The sequence below is a fragment of the Nyctereutes procyonoides genome, unplaced genomic scaffold, assembly GCF_905146905.1.
Source record: "Nyctereutes procyonoides isolate TBG_1078 unplaced genomic scaffold, NYPRO_anot_genome, whole genome shotgun sequence".
NCBI classification, from domain to species: domain Eukaryota; kingdom Metazoa; phylum Chordata; class Mammalia; order Carnivora; family Canidae; genus Nyctereutes; species Nyctereutes procyonoides.
In genome coordinates, this window is record NW_026574963.1 from 1 (window position 1) to 23,335 (window position 23,335).

At 41.3% G+C, this 23,335-nt stretch overlaps 1 protein-coding gene across 1 annotated transcript; it reads right to left on the reverse strand.

The window, feature by feature from the left end:
* Nucleotides 1-39: 39 nt before the first annotated feature.
* LOC129506401 (myoferlin-like) lies at nt 40-21,888 on the reverse strand (the record flags this gene model as incomplete). The annotated part of the gene is made up of 17 exons (XM_055320124.1): nt 21,736-21,888; nt 20,299-20,462; nt 17,718-17,832; nt 15,942-16,047; nt 14,424-14,569; nt 13,478-13,651; nt 12,264-12,372; nt 11,104-11,181; nt 7,805-7,986; nt 7,553-7,711; nt 7,303-7,401; nt 6,161-6,322; nt 5,169-5,334; nt 1,683-1,864; nt 1,431-1,589; nt 1,182-1,280; nt 40-201 (listed from the first exon to the last, which is right to left on the reverse strand). Coding segments are annotated over exons 1-17 (2,415 nt in total), but the record flags the coding sequence as incomplete, so codon positions are not given.
* Between the last annotated feature and the right edge of the window lie 1,447 nt (nt 21,889-23,335).

The following is a 23,335-nucleotide window of genomic DNA, read 5'->3' on the forward strand; positions in this document are numbered from 1 at the left end:
ACTCAACACACATGAACTATTACAGTCTTGATACTGTACCACTTTCATGAAGAGAACAGAACTTGGGAAGTTGGGTGTCTTCTTCAGGTTTTTGATCACCACTGATTCTACCCTTTCCCCTCCACACTCCACAATGAGGCTGGGAGAGGTGATAGAAGCCATCTGGTGGTTTTTCATATTTCTTAAGCCCCAAGCTAGAATCTAAGAAAAACAATATAAAGAAAGAGGAGGAAAACTCAGCACGTTACAAATAATATTGAAAAGGAAAAATTTCTTCCTTAGTAACTGGCACACTTTTTCAGATTATAGGCAGATTTGCCTAAAATTTCCAGGACTATTATCCTAGAAAGCCTGTAGGTCATGCAGAGAAAGCACTTTTGCCCCTTTTCTTCTGCCTGAGATGCTAAAAGGCAGAGCAGTGGAGAGTGCAGGAATCGAATCCTGACTGTGAACCCTGGCAAGTTAGGACTCTCTCTAGGTCTTGTCTGCAAGCACGACCAACACTACTATCCACTTACAGGGTCATTCTGAGGATCAAGTGTAAACTCCTTAACACAGTGTCTGATATGTAAGCATTCAAAAATGAAAGCTGTTGTTTTCAGCCGTCTGCTTTGGTCTTTGTGAACTGTTACTAAGACAGCCTGAGAAGGGAAATCCCAAGGTAACAGCCACTTGACTGGACCAGGGGAGACCTTAAGAGTGGACCAGATGCTGTCCATGAAGCTACCAGTTAGCTCCATCAGCCTGTCTGCCATGTCACCATTTCCTGTTGCTCCCATCCTTCTTCCCTCCTTGGCCCCCTTTTGGGTCCCCTGCTCTCTGCACACACACACACACACACACACACACACACACACACACCCATATGCGTGCACACACACACACATGTGCACACTGCTCTGTCTGCTTTCCCTCTTCCTTTTCTCCAGTTGACATGAGAAATCCAGCAGTCTCCTAGCTCCTAGTAAATAAGAACTCGAGATTTCCTCAGTAATGCTGGAATTGACCTGTTTTTTTTTTTTCAACAAGCCTTCTGTTTCCATGAATATTTCAAAGTTTTGGACAAATTCTCTTATTGGAGACAGCAAGCGAATATGTAGCAAGATCCATTTCCTGTGAGAGAGTACAGTTCTGTAGCTATGTCATCTGACTTGATCAATAAAACTTAGGGAGCTGCATACCTCAATAGCAGTGAGTTGGACCACAGGCCTGATCCCTTGTGGGACCATGTATAGATTTGGTGCCCTTTGTGAGGGAAGGATGGGAAGATTGGAACCATCCTGTAAAACAAACATGGAGACATCAACGTTTCTCCTTAGTTCTAGGAAGTGGTGTCTCGCATTATTAGCAAGTTTTTTTTATTATTATTATTAGCAAGTTTTTTTAACAGCTACCAGGAAAGAACATATACATGAGGACTCAGCAAGTACCTTGTGCCTTAGATTCAGCTCTGCAGTTACAAGGACATCCCCACAGGCTTTGTCCCCATTCATTACAGGGTGCCAGAGAAGTTTGGGTGTGACATCCATTTCTGAGTTTAGTTTTAGCAGAGGAGAGCACATGCTTTGTCCTAAAAATTCATCTTTGCCCTAGAGAAACAAGCAATCCTTAAATTCCCCAACAAATATCCCTCTAAACCTCCATCATTCCCCAAGCCATCTTAGAAATTCTAAATTATCTACCACTTGGTCATTGTCAAAAAGTTCGATGATAACTTTGGGTGGGTTCTGTAGAACTGTCTGGGGTTCCCCATAGATTTCGATTTCATCAAATATAATTGTCTGGTCCCATGTGGGATTCAGGGTCGAGTGGATGATCTCAGTGGTTTTGCTTCGATGGAGGAAGGAGACATGTGCATATGGATCTAAAACAGAAAAATACAGTACCCGTGAGGCCATGGCTGAAGTCCAGCTCCCCAGGAGCACTCATTTCAATCACATGGTCTACCTCCAGTTGCACTGATCACAGACTCTCACCACCACCTGAGAGATAGACTGCCAGAGCAATATTGAGAAAGAACAAACCTTGAGGCATCACACTTGCTGGTTTCAAACTATATTACAAAACTATAGTAATCAAAACAGTATGGTCTTAGCATAAAAACAGACACATGGTCCAACAGAACAGAATAGAGAACCCATAAATAAATGCATGCATATGTGATCAATTAATCGTCAACATAAGTACCAAGAATACACAGTGGAGAAAGGATAGAATTAATTTTGGATAAAGCCACCAAGAATGCACAGTAAAGAAAGGATAGTCTCTTTGATAAATGGTGCTGGTAAACTGGACAGCCACATGCAGAAGAATGAAACTGGAGCCCTGTTTTACACCATACAGGAAATCAACTCGAAATAGGCTAAATACATGAACATAAGACCCGAGGCCATAAGACTCCTAGGAGAATATATAAGGGGCAAGCTTCTTGATAGTAGTCTTGGCAATGATTTTTTTGGATTTGACACCAAAAACAAAGGCAACAGAAGCAAAAGCAAACAAATGGAACTGCATCAAACTAAAAAAGCTTCTGCACAGCAAAGGAAACGATCAACAAAATGGAAACCCACGGGATGGGAGAAAATATTTGCAAACCACATATCTGATGAGGAGTTAATATCTAAAATACTCAAGGAACTCATACAAAATACCAAAAGGCCCAAATAACCCAATTTAAGAATGAGCAAAGGACCTGAAGAGATGTTTCTCTCAAGAAGACATACAAATGGCCACAAGGTACATGAAAAGGTGCTCAATGTCACTAATCACCTGGGAAATGCAAATCAAAACTAGAATGAGATATCCCCTCACACCTGGTAGGATATCTCTCATCAAAAAGATAGGAGACAGTCAGTGTTGGTGAGGATGTGAAGAATAGGGGATGCTTGTGCCTACTGGTGTGAATGTAGACTGAGGCAGCCACTGCAGAAAACAGTATGGAGGTTCCCCAAGAAATAAAAAATAGTGCTATCATATAATCCACCAGTCCCATTTCTGGGTACTTATTCAAAGCAAATGAAATAATTATCTCAAAGAGCTATCTGTATTCCCATGTTCATTGCAGTGTGAGTCACAATAGCCATGGTATGGGAGAAACTTCAGTATCCACTGATGGATGAATAAATAAAGAAAATGTGGTATTATGTATATACCATACATAGATATAATTCAGTCATTTAAAAAGAAGGGAATCCTGTCATTTGTGACAACACAGATGAACCTGGAGGGCATTATGCTAAGTGAAACAAACCAGACTGAGAAAGACAAATACTACAAGGTATCACTTCTATGTGGGTGTCCCCCCCACACCTCCTCAAAAATCAAACTAATAGAAACAGAAAGGAGGAGGATGTTTGCCAGGGGCTGGGAGATGGGTTGAAATGGGGAGAGGTTAGTTGGGGGGTACACATTTCGGTTATAAGATGAATAAGGCCTGGACCTGATGTATAACATGAGGACTATAGTTAAGAATGTGTATTGTATAACTGAAATTTGCTAGGAGAGAACTTGAATGTTCTGTCTCACACACATGGAATGAACTACGTGAGGTGACCGGTGTGTTAATTAATGCAGTTTTGGGAACATTTCATAACATATTTGTATATCAAATCATTACTTATACTTTAAGTGTAAAACCTTATTTGTCAAGTATACCTCAATAAGCTGAAGAAAGATAAGGCAAAAAGAAGCAATCTGTTTCTCTTCCATGCTAAATAACTTCACCAAAACTTTTGCAACTGCCTGGGAGCTGACCCTTCTGAGCAACAGCCTAATATCTAACCTGAAAGTGTTGCATCATCCAAAAGGCTGTTTCAGTTTTAGCACTGAGGCATCACACAAATGGGACGCTTTGTTTTTGCTCCGATCATATATCCTCTATCTCAAACTGCAAGGCATGTGTTGAGTTTTATGCAACTCTAGTCAAGAATTTGGATTAGGATTCTAACTTTGACTTTCAATGATCGAGTGCCCCCTGGTGGTAAATATTCAGAAAAAATGTCTTCAAACCCCTTTTGGAGATGCATTTTAGAAGGATAACTTTGAATCTGCTCTAATATATTAGAAAAGGAAACCATGCACAAATGTTGGTTACTGGAGGGTATTATGCTGAGTGAAGTAAGTCAATCGGAGAAGGACAAACAGTGTATGTTCTCATTCATTTGGGGAATATGAATAATAGTGAAAGGGAATATAAGGGAAGGGAGAAGAAATGTGTGGGAAATATCAGAAAGGGAGACAGAGCATGAAGACTTCTAACTCTGGGAAATGAACTAGGGGTGGTGGAGGGGGAGGAGGGCGGGGGGTGGGGGTGAATGGGTGACGGGCACTGAGGGGGACACTTGACGGGATGAGCACTGGGTGTTATTCTGTATGTTGGTAAATTGAACACCAATAAAAAATTAATTTATTAAAAGAAAAACTCAGCAGGTGTCAGTTTTTCCTCCATGAGCAACAATGAAATAATATTTTTCAAAGAACATCACAATAGGGGCACCAGGGGTGGCTCAGTCGGTTAAGTGTATTCCTTCAGCTCACATGATCTCACGGTCCTAGGATCGAGCCCCGCATCAGACTCCCTGCTCAGCGGGGAGTCTGCTTCACTCTCCCTCTGCCTGCTGCTCCCTCTGCTTGTGCTTGTTCTCTCTCTCAAATGAATGAATGAATGAATGAATAAATAAATAAATAAATACAATCTTTTAAAAAATTACATCATAATAATGGGATGTGTTAATGAGGACAACAGATGGAAAGCAATACGAAATAAAAATCCTCCCACTGCCTCAGTGCTCATGGGGGGACCCCTGTATTTCTGCACCAAAACCCTTATCACACTGGACTGAACCACTCATTTTCTTGTTTGTCCTCTCGGCTTAACTTAATATGACAACTTTAGGAAGTACTTAACATTTCCTGAAGAGACATTATTTATGTTCAGCCAGGGACAGGTTACTTCAGAAGGTAACAGTTTGAGCATTGGATCCTCCTCAAGACAAGGTGGGAATCCAAATTTGGCTCTGCCACTTACTAACTATACTAGCTTGAGAAAGTTACGTGGCCCAGTGTAAATCTGTTTCCTCATCTGCATTTTTATCTTGAGGAAGTTTGTAAAGATTAAATCAGATCACACACAAAAAGCCCAAAATGATATTTAGAGACATGCATTTTACCTTTTAGCTGGGGCACAAGACCCTCCTTTCCCGCATAAGGGTCACAACGAAAGCGGTCCAGACGATCGATGGTGCACTGCCCAACAACGGGCTTCCGCCCGAACTGCCTGTGGTCGATGACCTTGATCACCAGCGGAGGCATGTACAGTTCCTCCTTGGGCAAGAACTGAGGGGTCACAGGGGCAGGCATCACTCCTCTGTACGAAGCCATGCCAATAAACTCACCCAAGGGACCAACCCAGACTCATTTTGCCCATTTGGTGTAGCCCCGGGGACTCACTGTAAGTAGTTTATAGGAATTTATGTGCTAGGCAAGCAGCATAGTGCTTAAGGGCATGAGCTTAAAGGCTCTGACAGAGGATTGTGAACCAGATCTGACGCTGTCCTGTTCTTAACAACCAGGGGAGGACTTCCATGGAGCCAAGTGGGTGCCCTCAAACGGTTCCTGGAAGTGGGGCACAGTCACAGGCTGATAGGGCATGGCCCCACCACCCAAATGGCCTCCTCAGCTGCCCCTTCCCTAGTTTGCGTTCCCAATCTGGAAGGTCCCAGTCCATGGCAGAGCTTCAGGAGCAGGGCTGAGGGTTAGAGTTCTATCCTCCAGGGCATTGACCAAAAGTCTGTACCTGATAGCTAACAGATGGAGAGTTTATTCAAGAAATACCTAAGCATTTCTCATAAATATTTCTGCATTCTTAGGATGTGTGAAGCTTCAAGAAACCATTACTATAGTGTGAGAATCTAAGGGAGGAAAGTCACTGGCAAGCTAAAGCCAAGGCAGGGTTTTTCTATTTGCTGTCAGAGTTTGGAAATATATTTACTATGTGTCGTGCGTGTGTGTGTGTGTGTGTGTGTGTGTGTGTGTGTGTGTGTGTGGCGGGGGGTGATCAAGGGATGTGATATATATATATTATATATTTTATATATATTCATATTTGGTGTAAAATTCAGCTACTCAACACACATGAACTATTACAGTCTTGATACTGTACCACTTTCATGAAGAGAACAGAACTTGGGAAGTTGGGTGTCTTCTTCAGGTTTTTGATCACCACTGATTCTACCCTTTCCCCTCCACACTCCACAATGAGGCTGGGAGAGGTGATAGAAGCCATCTGGTAGTTTTTCATATTTCTTAAGCCCCAAGCTAGAATCTAAGAAAAACAATATAAAGAAAGAGGAGGAAAACTCAGCACGTTACAAATAATATTGAAAAGGAAAAATTTCTTCCTTAGTAACTGGCACACTTTTTCAGATTATAGGCAGATTTGCCTAAAATTTCCAGGACTATTATCCTAGAAAGCCTGTAGGTCATGCAGAGAAAGCACTTTTGCCCCTTTTCTTCTGCCTGAGATGCTAAAAGGCAGAGCAGTGGAGAGTGCAGGAATCGAATCCTGACTGTGAACCCTGGCAAGTTAGGACTCTCTCTAGGTCTTGTCTGCAAGCAGGACCAACACTACTATCCACTTACAGGGTCATTCTGAGGATCAAGTGTAAACTCCTTAACACAGTGTCTGATATGTAAGCATTCAAAAATGAAAGCTGTTGTTTTCAGCCGTCTGCTTTGGTCTTTGTGAACTGTTACTAAGACAGCCTGAGAAGGGAAATCCCAAGGTAACAGCCACTTGACTGGACCAGGGGAGACCTTAAGAGTGGACCAGATGCTGTCCATGAAGCTACCAGTTAGCTCCATCAGCCTGTCTGCCATGTCACCATTTCCTGTTGCTCCCATCCTTCTTCCCTCCTTGGCCCCCTTTTGGGTCCCCTGCTCTCTGCACACACACATACACACACACACACACACACACACACACCCATATGCGTGCACACACACACACATGTGCACACTGCTCTGTCTGCTTTCCCTCTTCCTTTTCTCCAGTTGACATGAGAAATCCAGCAGTCTCCTAGCTCCTAGTAAATAAGAACTCGAGATTTCCTCAGTAATGCTGGAATTGACCTGTTTTTTTTTTTTCAACAAGCCTTCTGTTTCCATGAATATTTCAAAGTTTTGGACAAATTCTCTTGTTGGAGACAGCAAGCGAATATGTAGCAAGATCCATTTCCTGTGAGAGAGTACAGTTCTGTAGCTATGTCATCTGACTTGATCAATAAAACTTAGGGAGCTGCATACCTCAATAGCAGTGAGTTGGACCACAGGCCTGATCCCTTGTGGGACCATGTATAGATTTGGTGCCCTTTGTGAGGGAAGGATGGGAAGATTGGAACCATCCTGTAAAACAAACATGGAGACATCAACGTTTCTCCTTAGTTCTAGGAAATGGTGTCTCGCATTATTAGCAAGTTTTTTTTTATTATTATTATTAGCAAGTTTTTTTAACAGCTACCAGGAAAGAACATATACATGAGGACTCAGCAAGTACCTTGTGCCTTAGATTCAGCTCTGCAGTTACAAGGACATCCCCACAGGCTTTGTCCCCATTCATTACAGGGTGCCAGAGAAGTTTGGGTGTGACATCCATTTCTGAGTTTAGTTTTAGCAGAGGAGAGCACATGCTTTGTCCTAAAAATTCATCTTTGCCCTAGAGAAACAAGCAATCCTTAAATTCCCCAACAAATATCCCTCTAAACCTCCATCATTCCCCAAGCCATCTTAGAAATTCTAAATTATCTACCACTTGGTCATTGTCAAAAAGTTCGATGATAACTTTGGGTGGGTTCTGTAGAACTGTCTGGGGTTCCCCATAGATTTCGATTTCATCAAATATAATTGTCTGGTCCCATGTGGGATTCAGGGTCGAGTGGATGATCTCAGTGGTTTTGCTTCGATGGAGGAAGGAGACATGTGCATATGGATCTAAAACAGAAAAATACAGTACCCGTGAGGCCATGGCTGAAGTCCAGCTCCCCAGGAGCACTCATTTCAATCACATGGTCTACCTCCAGTTGCACTGATCACAGACTCTCACCACCACCTGAGAGATAGACTGCCAGAGCAATATTGAGAAAGAACAAACCTTGAGGCATCACACTTGCTGGTTTCAAACTATATTACAAAACTATAGTAATCAAAACAGTATGGTCTTAGCATAAAAACAGACACATGGTCCAACAGAACAGAATAGAGAACCCATAAATAAATGCATGCATATGTGATCAATTAATCGTCAACATAAGTACCAAGAATACACAGTGGAGAAAGGATAGAATTAATTTTGGATAAAGCCACCAAGAATGCACAGTAAAGAAAGGATAGTCTCTTTGATAAATGGTGCTGGTAAACTGGACAGCCACATGCAGAAGAATGAAACTGGAGCCCTGTTTTACACCATACAGGAAATCAACTCGAAATAGGCTAAATACATGAACATAAGACCCGAGGCCATAAGACTCCTAGGAGAATATATAAGGGGCAAGCTTCTTGATAGTAGTCTTGGCAATGATTTTTTTGGATTTGACACCAAAAACAAAGGCAACAGAAGCAAAAGCAAACAAATGGAACTGCATCAAACTAAAAAAGCTTCTGCACAGCAAAGGAAACGATCAACAAAATGGAAACCCACGGGATGGGAGAAAATATTTGCAAACCACATATCTGATGAGGAGTTAATATCTAAAATACTCAAGGAACTCATACAAAATACCAAAAGGCCCAAATAACCCAATTTAAGAATGAGCAAAGGACCTGAAGAGATGTTTCTCTCAAGAAGACATACAAATGGCCACAAGGTACATGAAAAGGTGCTCAATGTCACTAATCACCTGGGAAATGCAAATCAAAACTAGAATGAGATATCCCCTCACACCTGGTAGGATATCTCTCATCAAAAAGATAGGAGACAGTCAGTGTTGGTGAGGATGTGAAGAATAGGGGATGCTTGTGCCTACTGGTGTGAATGTAGACTGAGGCAGCCACTGCAGAAAACAGTATGGAGGTTCCCCAAGAAATAAAAAATAGTGCTATCATATAATCCACCAGTCCCATTTCTGGGTACTTATTCAAAGCAAATGAAATAATTATCTCAAAGAGCTATCTGTATTCCCATGTTCATTGCAGTGTGAGTCACAATAGCCATGGTATGGGAGAAACTTCAGTATCCACTGATGGATGAATAAATAAAGAAAATGTGGTATTATGTATATACCATACATAGATATAATTCAGTCATTTAAAAAGAAGGGAATCCTGTCATTTGTGACAACACAGATGAACCTGGAGGGCATTATGCTAAGTGAAACAAACCAGACTGAGAAAGACAAATACTACAAGGTATCACTTCTATGTGGGTGTCCCCCCACACCTCCTCAAAAATCAAACTAATAGAAACAGAAAGGAGGAGGATGTTTGCCAGGGGCTGGGAGATGGGTTGAAATGGGGAGAGGTTAGTTGGGGGGTACACATTTCGGTTATAAGATGAATAAGGCCTGGACCTGATGTATAACATGAGGACTATAGTTAAGAATGTGTATTGTATAACTGAAATTTGCTAGGAGAGGAGAACTTGAATGTTCTGTCTCACACACATGGAATGAACTACGTGAGGTGACAGGTGTGTTAATTAATGCAGTTTTGGGAACATTTCATAACATATTTGTATATCAAATCATTACTTATACTTTAAGTGTAAAACCTTATTTGTCAAGTATACCTCAATAAGCTGAAGAAAGATAAGGCAAAAAGAAGCAATCTGTTTCTCTTCCATGCTAAATAACTTCACCAAAACTTTTGCAACTGCCTGGGAGCTGACCCTTCTGAGCAACAGCCTAATATCTAACCTGAAAGTGTTGCATCATCCAAAAGGCTGTTTCAGTTTTAGCACTGAGGCATCACACAAATGGGACGCTTTGTTTTTGCTCCGATCATATATCCTCTATCTCAAACTGCAAGGCATGTGTTGAGTTTTATGCAACTCTAGTCAAGAATTTGGATTAGGATTCTAACTTTGACTTTCAATGATCGAGTGCCCCCTGGTGGTAAATATTCAGAAAAAATGTCTTCAAACCCCTTTTGGAGATGCATTTTAGAAGGATAACTTTGAATCTGCTCTAATATATTAGAAAAGGAAACCATGCACAAATGTTGGTTACATCAGTGCTTGGAATATACCTCACAATTGATGTGAGCATGCCTGAGTGTCAGGCAACTGCTTTAAGAGTGCTTCAATCAAAGCTCTGCTGGCCTTCAAGCCCTGAAGTGGAAATCTCCCCACGTAGCCAACATGGACCCTGAACCATTCATGATCCCATCAGCAACAGCACAAATCCTCAGCTGCAGGCCCCCTGACCTTTCCCCCAGCCCTAACCACAGCCTTCCCCTTAGAACCAGTCCAAAGGCCACAAAGCAAGCTGGGTCTCAGGGCTTTATGATCTCATGGATTTATGGGGATAGGCCACAGAAGGGTCAAAATGGACTCCAAACTGCCTCAATCCTGTTGAGGATTGTAGGCAAATGGGTGAATTTTTGAACCTTTGTCAACTTGAGAGAGCTACCAAAAAATTATATAAAGGATCGTAACTTAGCAATCAGCCCAAGAGCCCAGGATGTATGTGTGTATATATGATATATAAGATATATATATATATATATATATATATATATATATATATAAAATAGAGAGGTGTGTGTGTGTGTATATATATGTATATACACACACACCATATATATAGCTGTGTGTACAAGCAGAGAGCAGAAATTGCTTTTCTTCTTGGTGCTTTTTTATTACTCATCAATTAATGATTATTAGTATTCAAAGCCCATGTATCTTCTGTGTATCTCCAGCACCCAGCAATAGTGTTCAACATATCCAGTGATTACTTAATGACTGAGCAGTTTACTTCACACAAATCAAACTCATCTCAATATGGAAAAACTTTTTGTTGTGAGGAATTACTAAAAGCACCCACCTGATGAAAAGTAGAATCAAGCTGGCCTGCTATGTAATAACATGTATGACAGATATTTTTGTCCCTTTACCTGAAAAACTATCCTTGTCTAGAACCACGAGGTTTCTGGCTTGATAGATATAGCAGCGCAGATGGTAAATGTAGACTCCTAAAAAGAAGAGGATGGAGGTTACTTATAAGAAACATAACACTGAAAAATGCAAATTTTCTGGCATATTTGGAGATAATACATGTTTGAGATAAATGGGTCATTCAAATCTACTCCACAGTAAAGAACACATAGGTGGTGATGACATGTGCTCCCAAAGTAGTTCTGCTTCCTATAAAATAAAACTAACTTTAAAAATACTACAATAAGCTCAGTGCAAGTGTATCACTCAGGAGAACATCAGTCCTGTTGTGAAACACCTGGATTTAGGCCACTGCTTGTCATCACAGACCTTTAAAATGAAACTTGGTTTCCATGAGTTATAGAAATAGGGCTTCCTATACTATTTCAGCCCCAGATCTAGGAAACAGTTATCTGCTAAAAGTTTCTTTGATAGTCCAAAGTTAAATAACTTAAAAGTCATTTTGATAGTTCAAAATTTTTATACCCCCATCTTTATATTAATGTATATCTGCTCCCATCCCAACAACACATGTAATCTGAGAGATAGAGAGTAGAGCATTGTGATTCATGCACAGATTCTGAGAGTCAGACTACTTAAAATCTTGTCTACAGTGCTTACAAACTGTAAGACTGGAGCAAGTTATTTCATCTTTCTGCACCTCTAAGATGAGGACAATAATAACACCACGTCCTAGGGTGGTTATGAGGATTACATGAGTTAATATATGCATAGTGCCTGGCATGTGATAAGCCCTAGATAAGTATTTGTTATTATTATTACATAGTAGGTCTGCCTCATTCCAAAATTCCTAAAGATTATCATCAGAACCGACCCTTACTTAACTTCCTGAACCTCTTTTTCTAATTAAAACAATCTTTCGGGAGCTTCATATAGAATGAGCACATATTGGACAGACCATATCAGAGTCAATGATTTGATGACCTCCCCACCCCAAATATGATTTTTAAAACTGTATCTGAAAAAATCCTCATCAAATGATGAAAATAAAATTTACATTTGCCTAAAGACATTTTAATCATATTTGGTGATTCAGAGAATTGGCCTTAGATAAATAAGTCATTGCAGGGGAGTGCACAAATCCATGTTTAAAACTTACTGTCAAAGTTACAGGAAACAATGGGAGTGTTTGCCCCAAATACAGTGGTGGCACTATACTTCTGCTTGTCCACACTCTTCTCGTCTCCGTCCTCGGTCATGTCTGCACCCTAAAAAGGCAGAAAACTTCATTAGCAATGCCTCAAAACAGAGAGGCAAGAATTACAAAGAAATGGAATGGTGGCTTTTAAAAGAGACTCTTCTCATCCAATCACTCCATTTTTAAAAATGAATAAAGCCCAGAACAGCAAGTATCTTGCCCAAGGTCACTTAGCTGGAAAGTGACAGAGTAAGAAGTGGAAGCCAGTCTTTCTGCCTCAAGTCCAGGCTCACCAAACCCTGATGCTGAAAATTTTCAAAAGGGAAACCATAAAAGATAAATAAAGGGATTAAAAGGGTGGGAGGAGGATGAGAATAAGCAACAGAAGAACACAGCAGGGTCAGTGTGCAAAAGTATAAAACCAGGAAATGGCTCCCAATCACCATGTTGGTTTAGAGGGACCAGTGCCATTTTCGTATTCATCCCTCCCACCTTTGTGCTTTCCCCCTCCCTGCCTTCTTTATTGTGCTTCCATTGGAATTATTCTCTAATTCCATGAGCCATCCTCCTGTTTTTCTCCCCCTCACATCTGTATATTTAATACAGTTTCTTGGTCTATGGAACAGTTGTAGTTTCCAAGGTATAATCCAAGGAACCCACACCTGGGATGATAACAGATGTCACCTGCAACGAGGTTTTATAACAGATATATGTGGGACATGCTGGGTGAAATAACATTAAATAGGCGCGTCTGCGGTAGAACTTCTTAGAACCTTTCCTCTATTCATGGTGTATTCAGGCAACAAGACTTACTGAGCACCCAGGATGTGTAGTTTTTTCTCAAATTATCTGCAGTTCTGCAGCACTAGAGGAATCTCTGTGGAGTCAGTAGTGTATACAACACTCATCTATTTCCCTATACCAATATAGATTTTTAAAATATTTTAGTTATTTATTTGAGAGAAAGAGCAAGCTCAAGTGAGAGAGAGAGAGAGCACCAGCAGGGTGCGGGGGCAGAGGGAGAGGGAGAAGCAGACTCCCCGATGAGCAGGGAGCCTGATGTGAGACTCAATCCCAGGGCCCCAGACCTGAGCCAAAGGCAGACGCTCAACCACTGGGCCACCGAGGCGCCCCCTCAACCAATAGTATCTGAGCTTTGAGGACCTGTTACTTACGAGGGCGCCCTCCAGTTTAAAGATGGCGGCCGCACCGTGTGTTTCTGAAGGAGCCATTTTCCTTCTCCAGCGTCTACGGCGGAAGGTATCTGAGCTACGCTGTTTCCAGTGAAATTTCCAGCCAATTAAAGAAGCATATTCCCAGCCCTCCCGGTCTTCCAATTCTTCCATGGCCTAAAACAGAAGTAAAACTTTTAAGGTGAATGCTAACATCATCATCATAACAACAATAATAACATCCCTTAATGGATAAGGTAGATTATTTGGTCCATCAACAAATATCTCCTCTGTTCCAAGCACTGTGCTATGAGCCAGTGATACAGCAAAGAACAAAGCTGTTGGCCCCTGTGGGGCCGATGGACTGTGGGTATATGGAGAGATACCTAGGCAACTGATACAGAAGGAGACATTGCCAGAGAGAGTGTGCAGGAGCAGGTGTGAGAAGCGGAGGGAGATGGAGAAGCAGGCTCCCCGCTGAGCAGGGAGCCCGCCACAGGGCTCGATCCCAGGACCCTGAGATCATGATCTGAGCCTAAGGCAGATGCTTAACCCACTGAGCCACTCAGGCTCCCCTGAGTCCTTGTGTTTCTTATTCTAAGTACTGAACTATTTATTGCCACTACTTCATTATGCAAAATAATTTCTATTACTACTGGGTAGTGTTTCTTATCATTTAACCTACTTCAGATCACTTAGAAGACACTGTGAAACACAGATTGCTGGACCTCACCCCTGTAATTTTTAAGTCAGTAGGTTTGGAGTGAGGCATTTCTAACAAATTCCCAGGTAATGTGTTGTTGCTGGTTGGGGTAGCAAGTGCATTTTGAGAACCCCTGTGCAGGGAGGGCATTAGGCCCTTGATTGGCAAACAGTTTCTGTAGAAATAGCCAAATAACAGGAATTCTATATGGCCCCCAGCCTAGCTCCCTCCCGTGGTAACTCTTACCCTTGCAATGCTTGCAGTGCTTTGTGTTAAATCCTTCTTGCGTTTTCGGACTAGCCTTCGTCGTCTATGAGTATGATACATTTTCTCTGCTGCAACCAAAGATTTGGGTTTAGTATCAGGAGGAATGGTAATTCTATACTCCCAGCCTGGAACAGAGTTTGCAAATGGTTATCCCAAAAAGATGCATTTGCCAGACTGCCAGATAAACTTCCAGAAAACATCCAGTCACTGTCTCTGCTCCCCCAACATGCTCTACTGTGGCATTAAATGCCATTGTTGCTCCTTTCAGTTTGCTGCAATTCAACCAAACTGAATACAGCTCTCTTCAAAGAGCTTCCTTTGCTGCCCCGGGGTTCTCCTCCCCTTTTATCCCTCCAGTCACTCAAGGTAATTATGTGCATCTAAGAATAAAGCACAGTGCAAGAGGCCATCAGGGACAGTGTTGAAGGGTGTGGCCTGTGTAGTTACACAGCAGGGTTTAAATCCCAGCATCCCTGCACGCTGGCTATTTACTATGTAAGTTTTTTGCAGGTTAGTAAAAAACCTGCCTATGGCCGGATTTCCCCAGCATAAAGGTAAAGTATACCTCCTTAAAAAGAATTCACCGAAATAATGCCTGCAAATGATGAGGACTATGCTTAGCACATAGTTTGTGCTCAATCAATGCTATGATTATAAGGCTTGGTGTGTGTGTCAAGATCAGCAAAGAACTTTTTTTTTAATTTTTATTTATTTACAGAGAGAGAAAGAGAAAGAGAAAGAGGCAGAGACATAGGCAGAGGGAGAAGCAGGCTCCCTGGACCGGGAGCCCGACGTGGGATTCGATCCTGGATCTCCAGGATCGCGCCCTAGGCCAAAGGCAGGCGCCAAACCGCTGTGCCACCCAGGGATACCATCAGCAAAGAACTTATAATCAATTTGAACCCTTCTCTATCCATACTTGTTCTTTCTCTTATAAGGGAAAAAAATCACATTTTCTCTTTTGATATTTCCAAATATTATAGTTCACTTAACTTCAGGTTACTGTTCATAGAAAAGGATAAACACCAGTAACAGAAGCTATGTTAATAATCTACGTTATTGTGTGCTAACTAGACTTCCAAAAACCCCAAAACAATCTGTATTATTGCTGAACAGGATGACTATTAAGGAATTTTACACTCCTTCTTCCTGAGTGTAATGTTCCCAGGGAGCCTATGGGGTGCGACTAGAATAGAGAAGAATATCCAAATGCCAGTTCCCTCCCATATTCTCATCCTGGATCCCCAACATCTCAACAAGGCCCACTGTGATCTTGTAGTGTTCACTCATGACGCCCCTACCTGCACCTGTTCAAGCACTTCTTTGTCTTTCAGATTCTGCTTCTGAATAATGACAGGTAATATCCAAGACCTGACTGTCACAGACTGACAGAAGTAGGACTGCTCCCCACCGCCCCACAACCAAGGAAACTTTACTCTGGGGTTAACCAGGGCCTTGCTACAGAGAGCCCATCAGGTAATAGATCTAAAATGTTACCTTTCTCATCCACTGCATGATTTATATCGTATACCCATGCGTCATCTTCCCATTCCCATCCTGGAGGGCATGTCAGCTCGCTAGGTGATGCTGCTTTATCACCATTCTTTAAAAAGAAAAAAAAAGAAGAAGAGAAGTGAGCCAGGGTGTCAGATAAAATGCAAAGGTGAGAGTATGACTCACACTTAACAATAGCACTCGAATGCTAATTTAGGAATCTCTAATCTCAATTTATTCACAATCGCTACACAAGATTAGTTTTTTAGAATACCTTCTGTTAGGGGTATGTTGGGTTGAACCATGGAAAATTGTTGTAGTAGATCAAAAATGGCCAAATATCAGCAATTTCATATGGTTCAATTTAATATTATGAAATGGCGTGACTCTATAAGGAGTTATATTGGAAGGGAACCATCAGAGATGGATAAAGCATGAAAAACACATGTTTTCAAGTACAAGGTAATATCACTGGAGGTTCTAGATGTTAATCATGTAACATTTGAGCAAGGTTTAGGTTCCCTACTGACTAAAGTATTGACTGCATGAAAACTGACAGGAGAAAAAGTTCCTAAGAACATAAAAAGGTGGTCCATAAACATATGGAAAAATGCTCAGCCTCATTTTATTTTTTAAATTTATTTTTTTAAGATTATTTATTTATTTATTTATTTGGTGGTGGAGAGGGGCAGAAGGAGAGGGAGAGAGAGAATCTTAAGCAGGCTCTATGCCCAGCACTGAGCCTGACTCGAGGCTCAATCTCATGACCCTGAGATCATGACCTAGGATCACAACCTGAGCTGAAACCAAGAGTCAGATGCTTTACTGACTGAGCCACCCAGATGCCCCACAGCCTCACTTTAAATTAAGAGTTGGAAAATGGAAAAGACTTCAGGGCACCACTGATTCAAGCTCAGACAAAGCTGGTGTAGTGGAGGTAATGAGTGTTTAGGAAAACAGCCCTCTAATATGCTGCTGCTGGAAATAAAAATTCATACAACCTATTTGAAAGCAGTTTGGCAATATTTATCAAAACTGCATATGCACTGAAATCTGACCAAACTCATCCAGGGAATCTTTCTTGGAGATAAACTTCCACAAGTGAATAAAAATGTATATATAAGGATGGTTACTGCTGCATTGCTTGAAAAAACCAAAGACTGGAAAAAAAATAAAAATGTCCACAAGGAGAGGATATTTAAATATATTATACAAGGTGCACATAATAAGACACTTGTGGGCATTTTTTACAAAGCTCATAGACCTATACATATTGATATAAAAGGATGCCCAAGATATTTTGTTGTATGAAAAACACAAATTATTGAACTGTGCATACAACATAATTCTATTTAGGTGTGTTTTGGCATGGGAGAGCAGTTTTACATTTGCGTGTGAGCAGAAACATACTTTCAGTGGTTATCACTGAGGGGTGGAATGTAAATCTGGGAGAAGACTTACTTTTCATTTCCTTTTATGCTCTTGGGACATTTTAGAGACATGTCCATTTTATTTCTTGTGATTTAAAAAAACTAGTTAAGTAATAAATATTTACAATAAAAAATTGCACAACTCAAACTTTACCATATACCAACATCCAGTTAAACAGGTCCAATGTCTTTTCTATAGAAAATATTTAGAGGTGCATTTGTGTGGCTACTCAGAACACAAGACAGAGCAGAAGAGAAGGGGAGGCCACGCCTTGTGGCTGGTGGATTCACAGACCACAGTTCCAAAGAGCTAGGGCTGGAGGTTCCGTGTGGGGAGCAGCCCCCTCACCGCATCGGTATAGGTGTCCTCAGCTGGCTTCCAGTCACCCCCGGGGTAGCGGCTCTCATTCTGGTACACTTCGTCCGTGAACTCCATGTGCCCCGCGTCTGCCTTGGTCAGCAAGCTGTGGGCGAGGCTTGAGTTACCAAAGGAGCAATGGTAGCCAGCAACCCCAGAGGCCCAGGGCCCAGGGTCCGGGAAACATCTACACCGGCTCCCTCCTTACTCTAGCCCTGGGGTTCTCCACCAAACTCCTCTTCCTGCTAATAACTTCTGACATTCTTTTGGAGAAGGGGCCTGTGGGAACAATGAGATTGGAATCACAGAGGACTCCTCAAGTTAGCAGGGCTGCTCCTTCTCAGTCATCAGGGTGGGGACTGGGAAAACAGTCTTGTGGGCAGCTCCTTATACAGATCTCATGTTCCATATTTTTGTTTCAGTTCAGGGCCGGTCAGCAAAACTCCTGACTAACAGTTCAAAAGAATAGGATATTGTCCACCCTTATTCCCCCTACTTAAAAAAAAATGGCGTGGAAATAGTCTCTTGAGGCCAAGTATGGAAATTTTTACTCATGGCTTGCATGGTCTACGTAACACAAACTGAAGGGAGGAGTTTAAATTTTCTGGATAGTTTCCTAGGTTGACAGCCGAACCAGGTCATTTAAGACTCCAGACTTCATTTAGGTACTTAAGAAACCCATATAACTCTCTGCCATGCCAATTTTCCTCTTGGATTTGGTACTATTTTGACAGCCCATAAAGGAAAGTATAGAGGCTCCAACTTTGACTTAAGTCTCCTGCCAGGTACCCACTCAAGTGAGGTGTCTTTTTCTTTTACCGTCCCTACATCTTTTCCCTGCCCAATCCTCCCCTAGAATCGAGCACTGGAAAGAAATCAGAATAGAAGGCAGCTCTGGTGGCGCAGGGGTTTAGCGCTGCCTGCAGCCCAGGGCGTGATCCTGGAGACCCTGGATCTAGTCCCACGTCAGGCTCTATGCATGGTGCCTGCTTCTCCCTCTGCCTGTGTCTCTGCCTCTCTCTCCCTCTGTGTCTCTATGAATAAATAAATAAAACCTTTAAAAAAAAGAAATCAGAATAGAAGTAGCCCCAACTATTTGTATAAATTAAGCTCATCCCATCATTCTCTGGGTCCCAGAGAAGGAGAACAGAAGACCCGGCTGCTGCCTCTGGGGTCCCGTAGAGCCTTGACATGGTTTGACCTTCCGCTTTTCCAATGCCTCCACCTTTCCCTGTTCTCATTACCCTTTCTTCCTTCTGTCCAATTCAAATCCCATTTCCCTTGTCCCCACCAGCAACCCCAACTCTATCCAAAGCAAGCTGTCATGGGTTACAAGCAATCATGTGCAATCGTTGGGTCTTACCAGACCAGAACAGACCAGACCCAGCTCACTCATTCCCCTCCTTCTCTAATGCCTGTGATCACAGGAAACAAATGTGGACAGAGAGGAAAAACTCTAGTTTAAGGCCTTGAATTCCAACTTTACCAAGCTTGTTTCCTCCAAACTCAAGTTTGCTGTCAAGAGGCAGAGAAGAGGGAGCTCTGACTCTGATGCTGTTGGCAACATTCAGAAACCCTAACTCCAGGGGACACATCCTTGCCTCCCCTTTACTGTTCCTTTCTTTTTAATAACAAGCTTTTGAGACACACTGTTCATACCACACAATTCACCCATTTAAAGTGTACTCTCAACTGTTTCTTACAGACATTCCAGCCTAATAGTTAAGTCTGGACTGGTACCACCTACAACCTATGTGTCTTTGGACAAGTTACTTAATCTCTGTAGGTCTTACTTTCCTCAACTGTACAGTGGAGATCATGCTATTATTTGTTGGGAGGTAATTCTCTATGAGTTCTTATGTTTCCACAGCATCAAGGATACCTATATGAGGAATAATCTTGGAAGACAGAGATAGTCTCTCTCTCTCTCTCTCTCTCTCTCTCTCTCTCTCTCTCTCTCTTGAGCAAAGGGCCAGCATGCTTGCTACTCATTAAAAAGATTTGGATTCCCTAAGCTTAAGTTCCTCTCCTATTACACAACCACTTCGTGTTTAAGTGTCATCTGACCATCTTCTTGTCTCCCTGTGGGAATTGGAGCTCAGATAACTAAAGCAAATGTTAATACTGGCACTGCTATTGCTGTTGGCAGTGAAGTCCCTTGTCTCTGACCCAGGAGTCCTGTGTCTCTTGTCTCTTGCCAGCATCCATGAAATATGGCAGGTGACCTTGTTAGCTACCAAGTAAGCTAAACATCTCAGATCCTTCATAATTTTTGACACTAGCTACCTTATAGGGATATAGGCCAGATTCAATAAAGTAATTAACACCCTGGTGCTTAGCTCACTGCTTGATACATTCACCTATAAGTTCTCAATGAATGTTAGTACCAGGTGCTTTTTATTTCTTTGTTTTATTATGGGGCACCAATGACCTATTTGAAATTTCTATGGAGTTTGCTCAGTGGGTATTGCGTAAGTATTACCAAGAATAATGATAGAAAAGATTTATTTAGCAATATCTAGGGAAAGGTTTCATTGTCACCGTTTTTTCTCAGAAAAATGGAAGGGCTTACCTTCTTTCAGGATCAACTATCCACTCTCCTTCCCATTCCCAGCCTTTCGGAGGCAAAAAGAATTCCCTCTTGAGTTTTATTTTTCCTATGACATCAGAAAATTTATGATGACCCACTAATCCAGAAGTGCCCCATTTTCCAAACATAAGAGCTTGATTTTCATACTGTTAAAAACGATTAGAGAAAACACATCAAAGAGCAAGAAATAAAGCCCACTCATAAATTTTTAAGCCCATTTAAGCTAAACCATGATAGAAAGTGAAAAAACTTAAGGTATGGACCTAACTTGGGCTGCTACTGATTATGCAACCTTGGGTACCTCACTCTTCTTTTTAAGACTCAGTATTCCCATTTATTAATTGGGGATAATACCACCGGTCCTCATAAATTGTCCAAATGTGCAATCAAAAGTGCTTTGTAAACAGTGGTATAGCACACTAGTTGCTTCCATTATTATATTGAATGGCTCCAAAAGGTTCTCCAAACCTAATTTTTTAAATACACATAAAGTCCTCATTTTATGAGTGTATAGGCTTCTAAGAGCTTATTTGTAAAGTCTACTGCCTAAAACTTGGGGCGCATTTCCCCACAGAATCAACATTATAACCGATGGTACCTTTTGCAGGCAGTCTACAAAGAATCTGTCTGACATTATGAAGGTCCTTTAAAGGTCCAATCTTTATGGTGCCTAAAAGTTCTGTGCCTTCATCCCTTCGAATGTAGTGGGGATGAAGACCAAACCCTTTCTAGAAACAGCTTTAGTGGCAAAAACAGACTCCTGTTTATAGGGCATTTCTGTCTAAGTTAGTAGTTATAAATCTACAATGGTTTGCTCTTCACGATGTCAACCACTAAAAGGCTTGAGATCTGCCAGTGAGTGTCCTTGTTTGGGTGCAAGCTGAAATTTCCATTTTTCTGCTGATGAGCCACTGAAAAGATGATTTGCACCTGACAGGGGGGTTTGAGGCTGAAGAAGGAAAGAAGAAGTTTGAGTAGAGGCTTGATGGGGAAATTGGGTTTAAGCAGCCACAACATTACCTGTCTCAGATATAGTTTCTGAGCCTTGAAAGGAGATAAACTCCAGGAAGCAGCTAAAGAAGCTATTATCACAAGGGGCTTTGAGACCTGGGGGTGTGTGCACAGCTCCTTTGGTTTCTAAGTGACAAGGACACAGAATGGAGAAGCAGGGTGTTCCCACTACTTCTACTTGGTAGCCAGCATGCCTATAGTAAAATCTAGGCATGGAGATGGGCAAGACTGTTAGCACATGTGAAGTACCTCAGAGACCACCAGAAAGTTGGTGGGGGATGTGAGTGGTGGGGGATTCTGCAGAGAACTGAGGTCTAATATTAGCACATGGATGAATGTTTTCTCTAAGGATGACAAGTAACAGGACTCCCCCCAAAGAGGAAATGATAGTGATGTCATTGAATGTACCATTTCAGCAAAGACGGTGAATGTTCCTTCTGCGAAGCTATTGAATTTCTTCTCAACAGCACTTAAGCCCAGCCAGATGTTGACTCGCAGCTCTGCGGGCACCTTTGGTCCGTGGGTTTTTTCCTGCGGATACTGTGAGGTGCACAATAACATGCTCTGTGATGTTGGGTGCAGTATAGGCTATGACATTAAGTTCAAGCCAAAAGCAGATCTAATCATTGCTCTCCCCAGTCTAATTTTACATTTGCTTAGTTAAAATACTTCCAAATGACCCTGCAGAGATTATAATAACAACAAAGTGGTGCTTCTCAAAGTGTGATCCATAGACCCCCCCCTCCTTGTGTCCTTGAGACTTTCCCAGGAGGTTCATGGAGTTAAACTCTTTTCCTAATAATACCAAGATGTTTCTTGTCTTTTCTGCTGTATTGATACGTGCACTGCTGGTACAAAAGCATGGTGGGTAAGAGTGCAGGCACTGCAGCAGGAATCAGGGCAGTAACACCAAACTGAACCCATGGGAATGATTTTCTTCATCACTCTCAGTGGAAAAAACAATACTGACTAGTTTTACCTATGAATTCCCTCAATAATATAAATTGATTTATATAAATATAAATTTACCTATGAATTCTCTCAATAAAACAGTAAAAATTAACTAATCTTAACCAAATCATGATCCCTGAGTACATCTTTGTTTGTTTGTGTTTGTTTTTGTTTTTTTAATAGGCTCCATTCACGACTCTGAGATCATGTTGCCTGCTCTACTGACTGAGCCAGCCAGGTGCCCTTGTGAGTACATCTTTTTATTATTTTGTGTAATGAAATGGAAAGTACACACAAATCACTTCTGCTGCATATTTATGTATATCTTGAGAAAAAGCTCTTGTGCAATTGTTTGAAATGTGAACCGAATTAGCTTTTCTTTTTTAATGGAAATGTTTTTTACTTGAAATAGCGATTTACAGACAAATATGGTTATTCAGACTTGGGTATGGGGCAGACATTACCTTGAACATAAACAAAGTAAGCCTGTCTCTTCAAGGACAACAACTGACTGTATTCTGTTATCAATGATTAAATTCAGGCTTTCAAGTAAAAATAAAGAATTTTGGAAAACGTCTGTCATGGTAAGCTTGATAGCATCCTGATCCATAAAGACTTTTCTGATGAGTGATATTAATAAATGTGTTTTTTTCAGCAATGTAAGATGAAATGTGTCAACACTAGGAAGACCTGTATAACCCAATGAAGTGATATTTTTTCAATAATCAATGCTAAATGTTACAAAATCATGCACGGATAAAAGAACCATTCAAATACAAAATGAACCAACAGATTTTAATGTAGCTGAAAATGAAAAGTTCACTGATACGGTTTCAAATTCCATACTGCAAATCACCTTTTAGAAGCCATTACTTGAGTTTGGTATTATATAACAAAGATGTGTATCCACAATTATCTGAAAAGGATATTAAAATACTTCTCCCTTTTCCAATTACACATCTATGTGAGGCCCGATTCTCTTCATACACTTCAACCAAAAAATTTTATTGCATCAGATTAAATGTAGAAGCAGATATGAGAATTCAGTTATATTTCT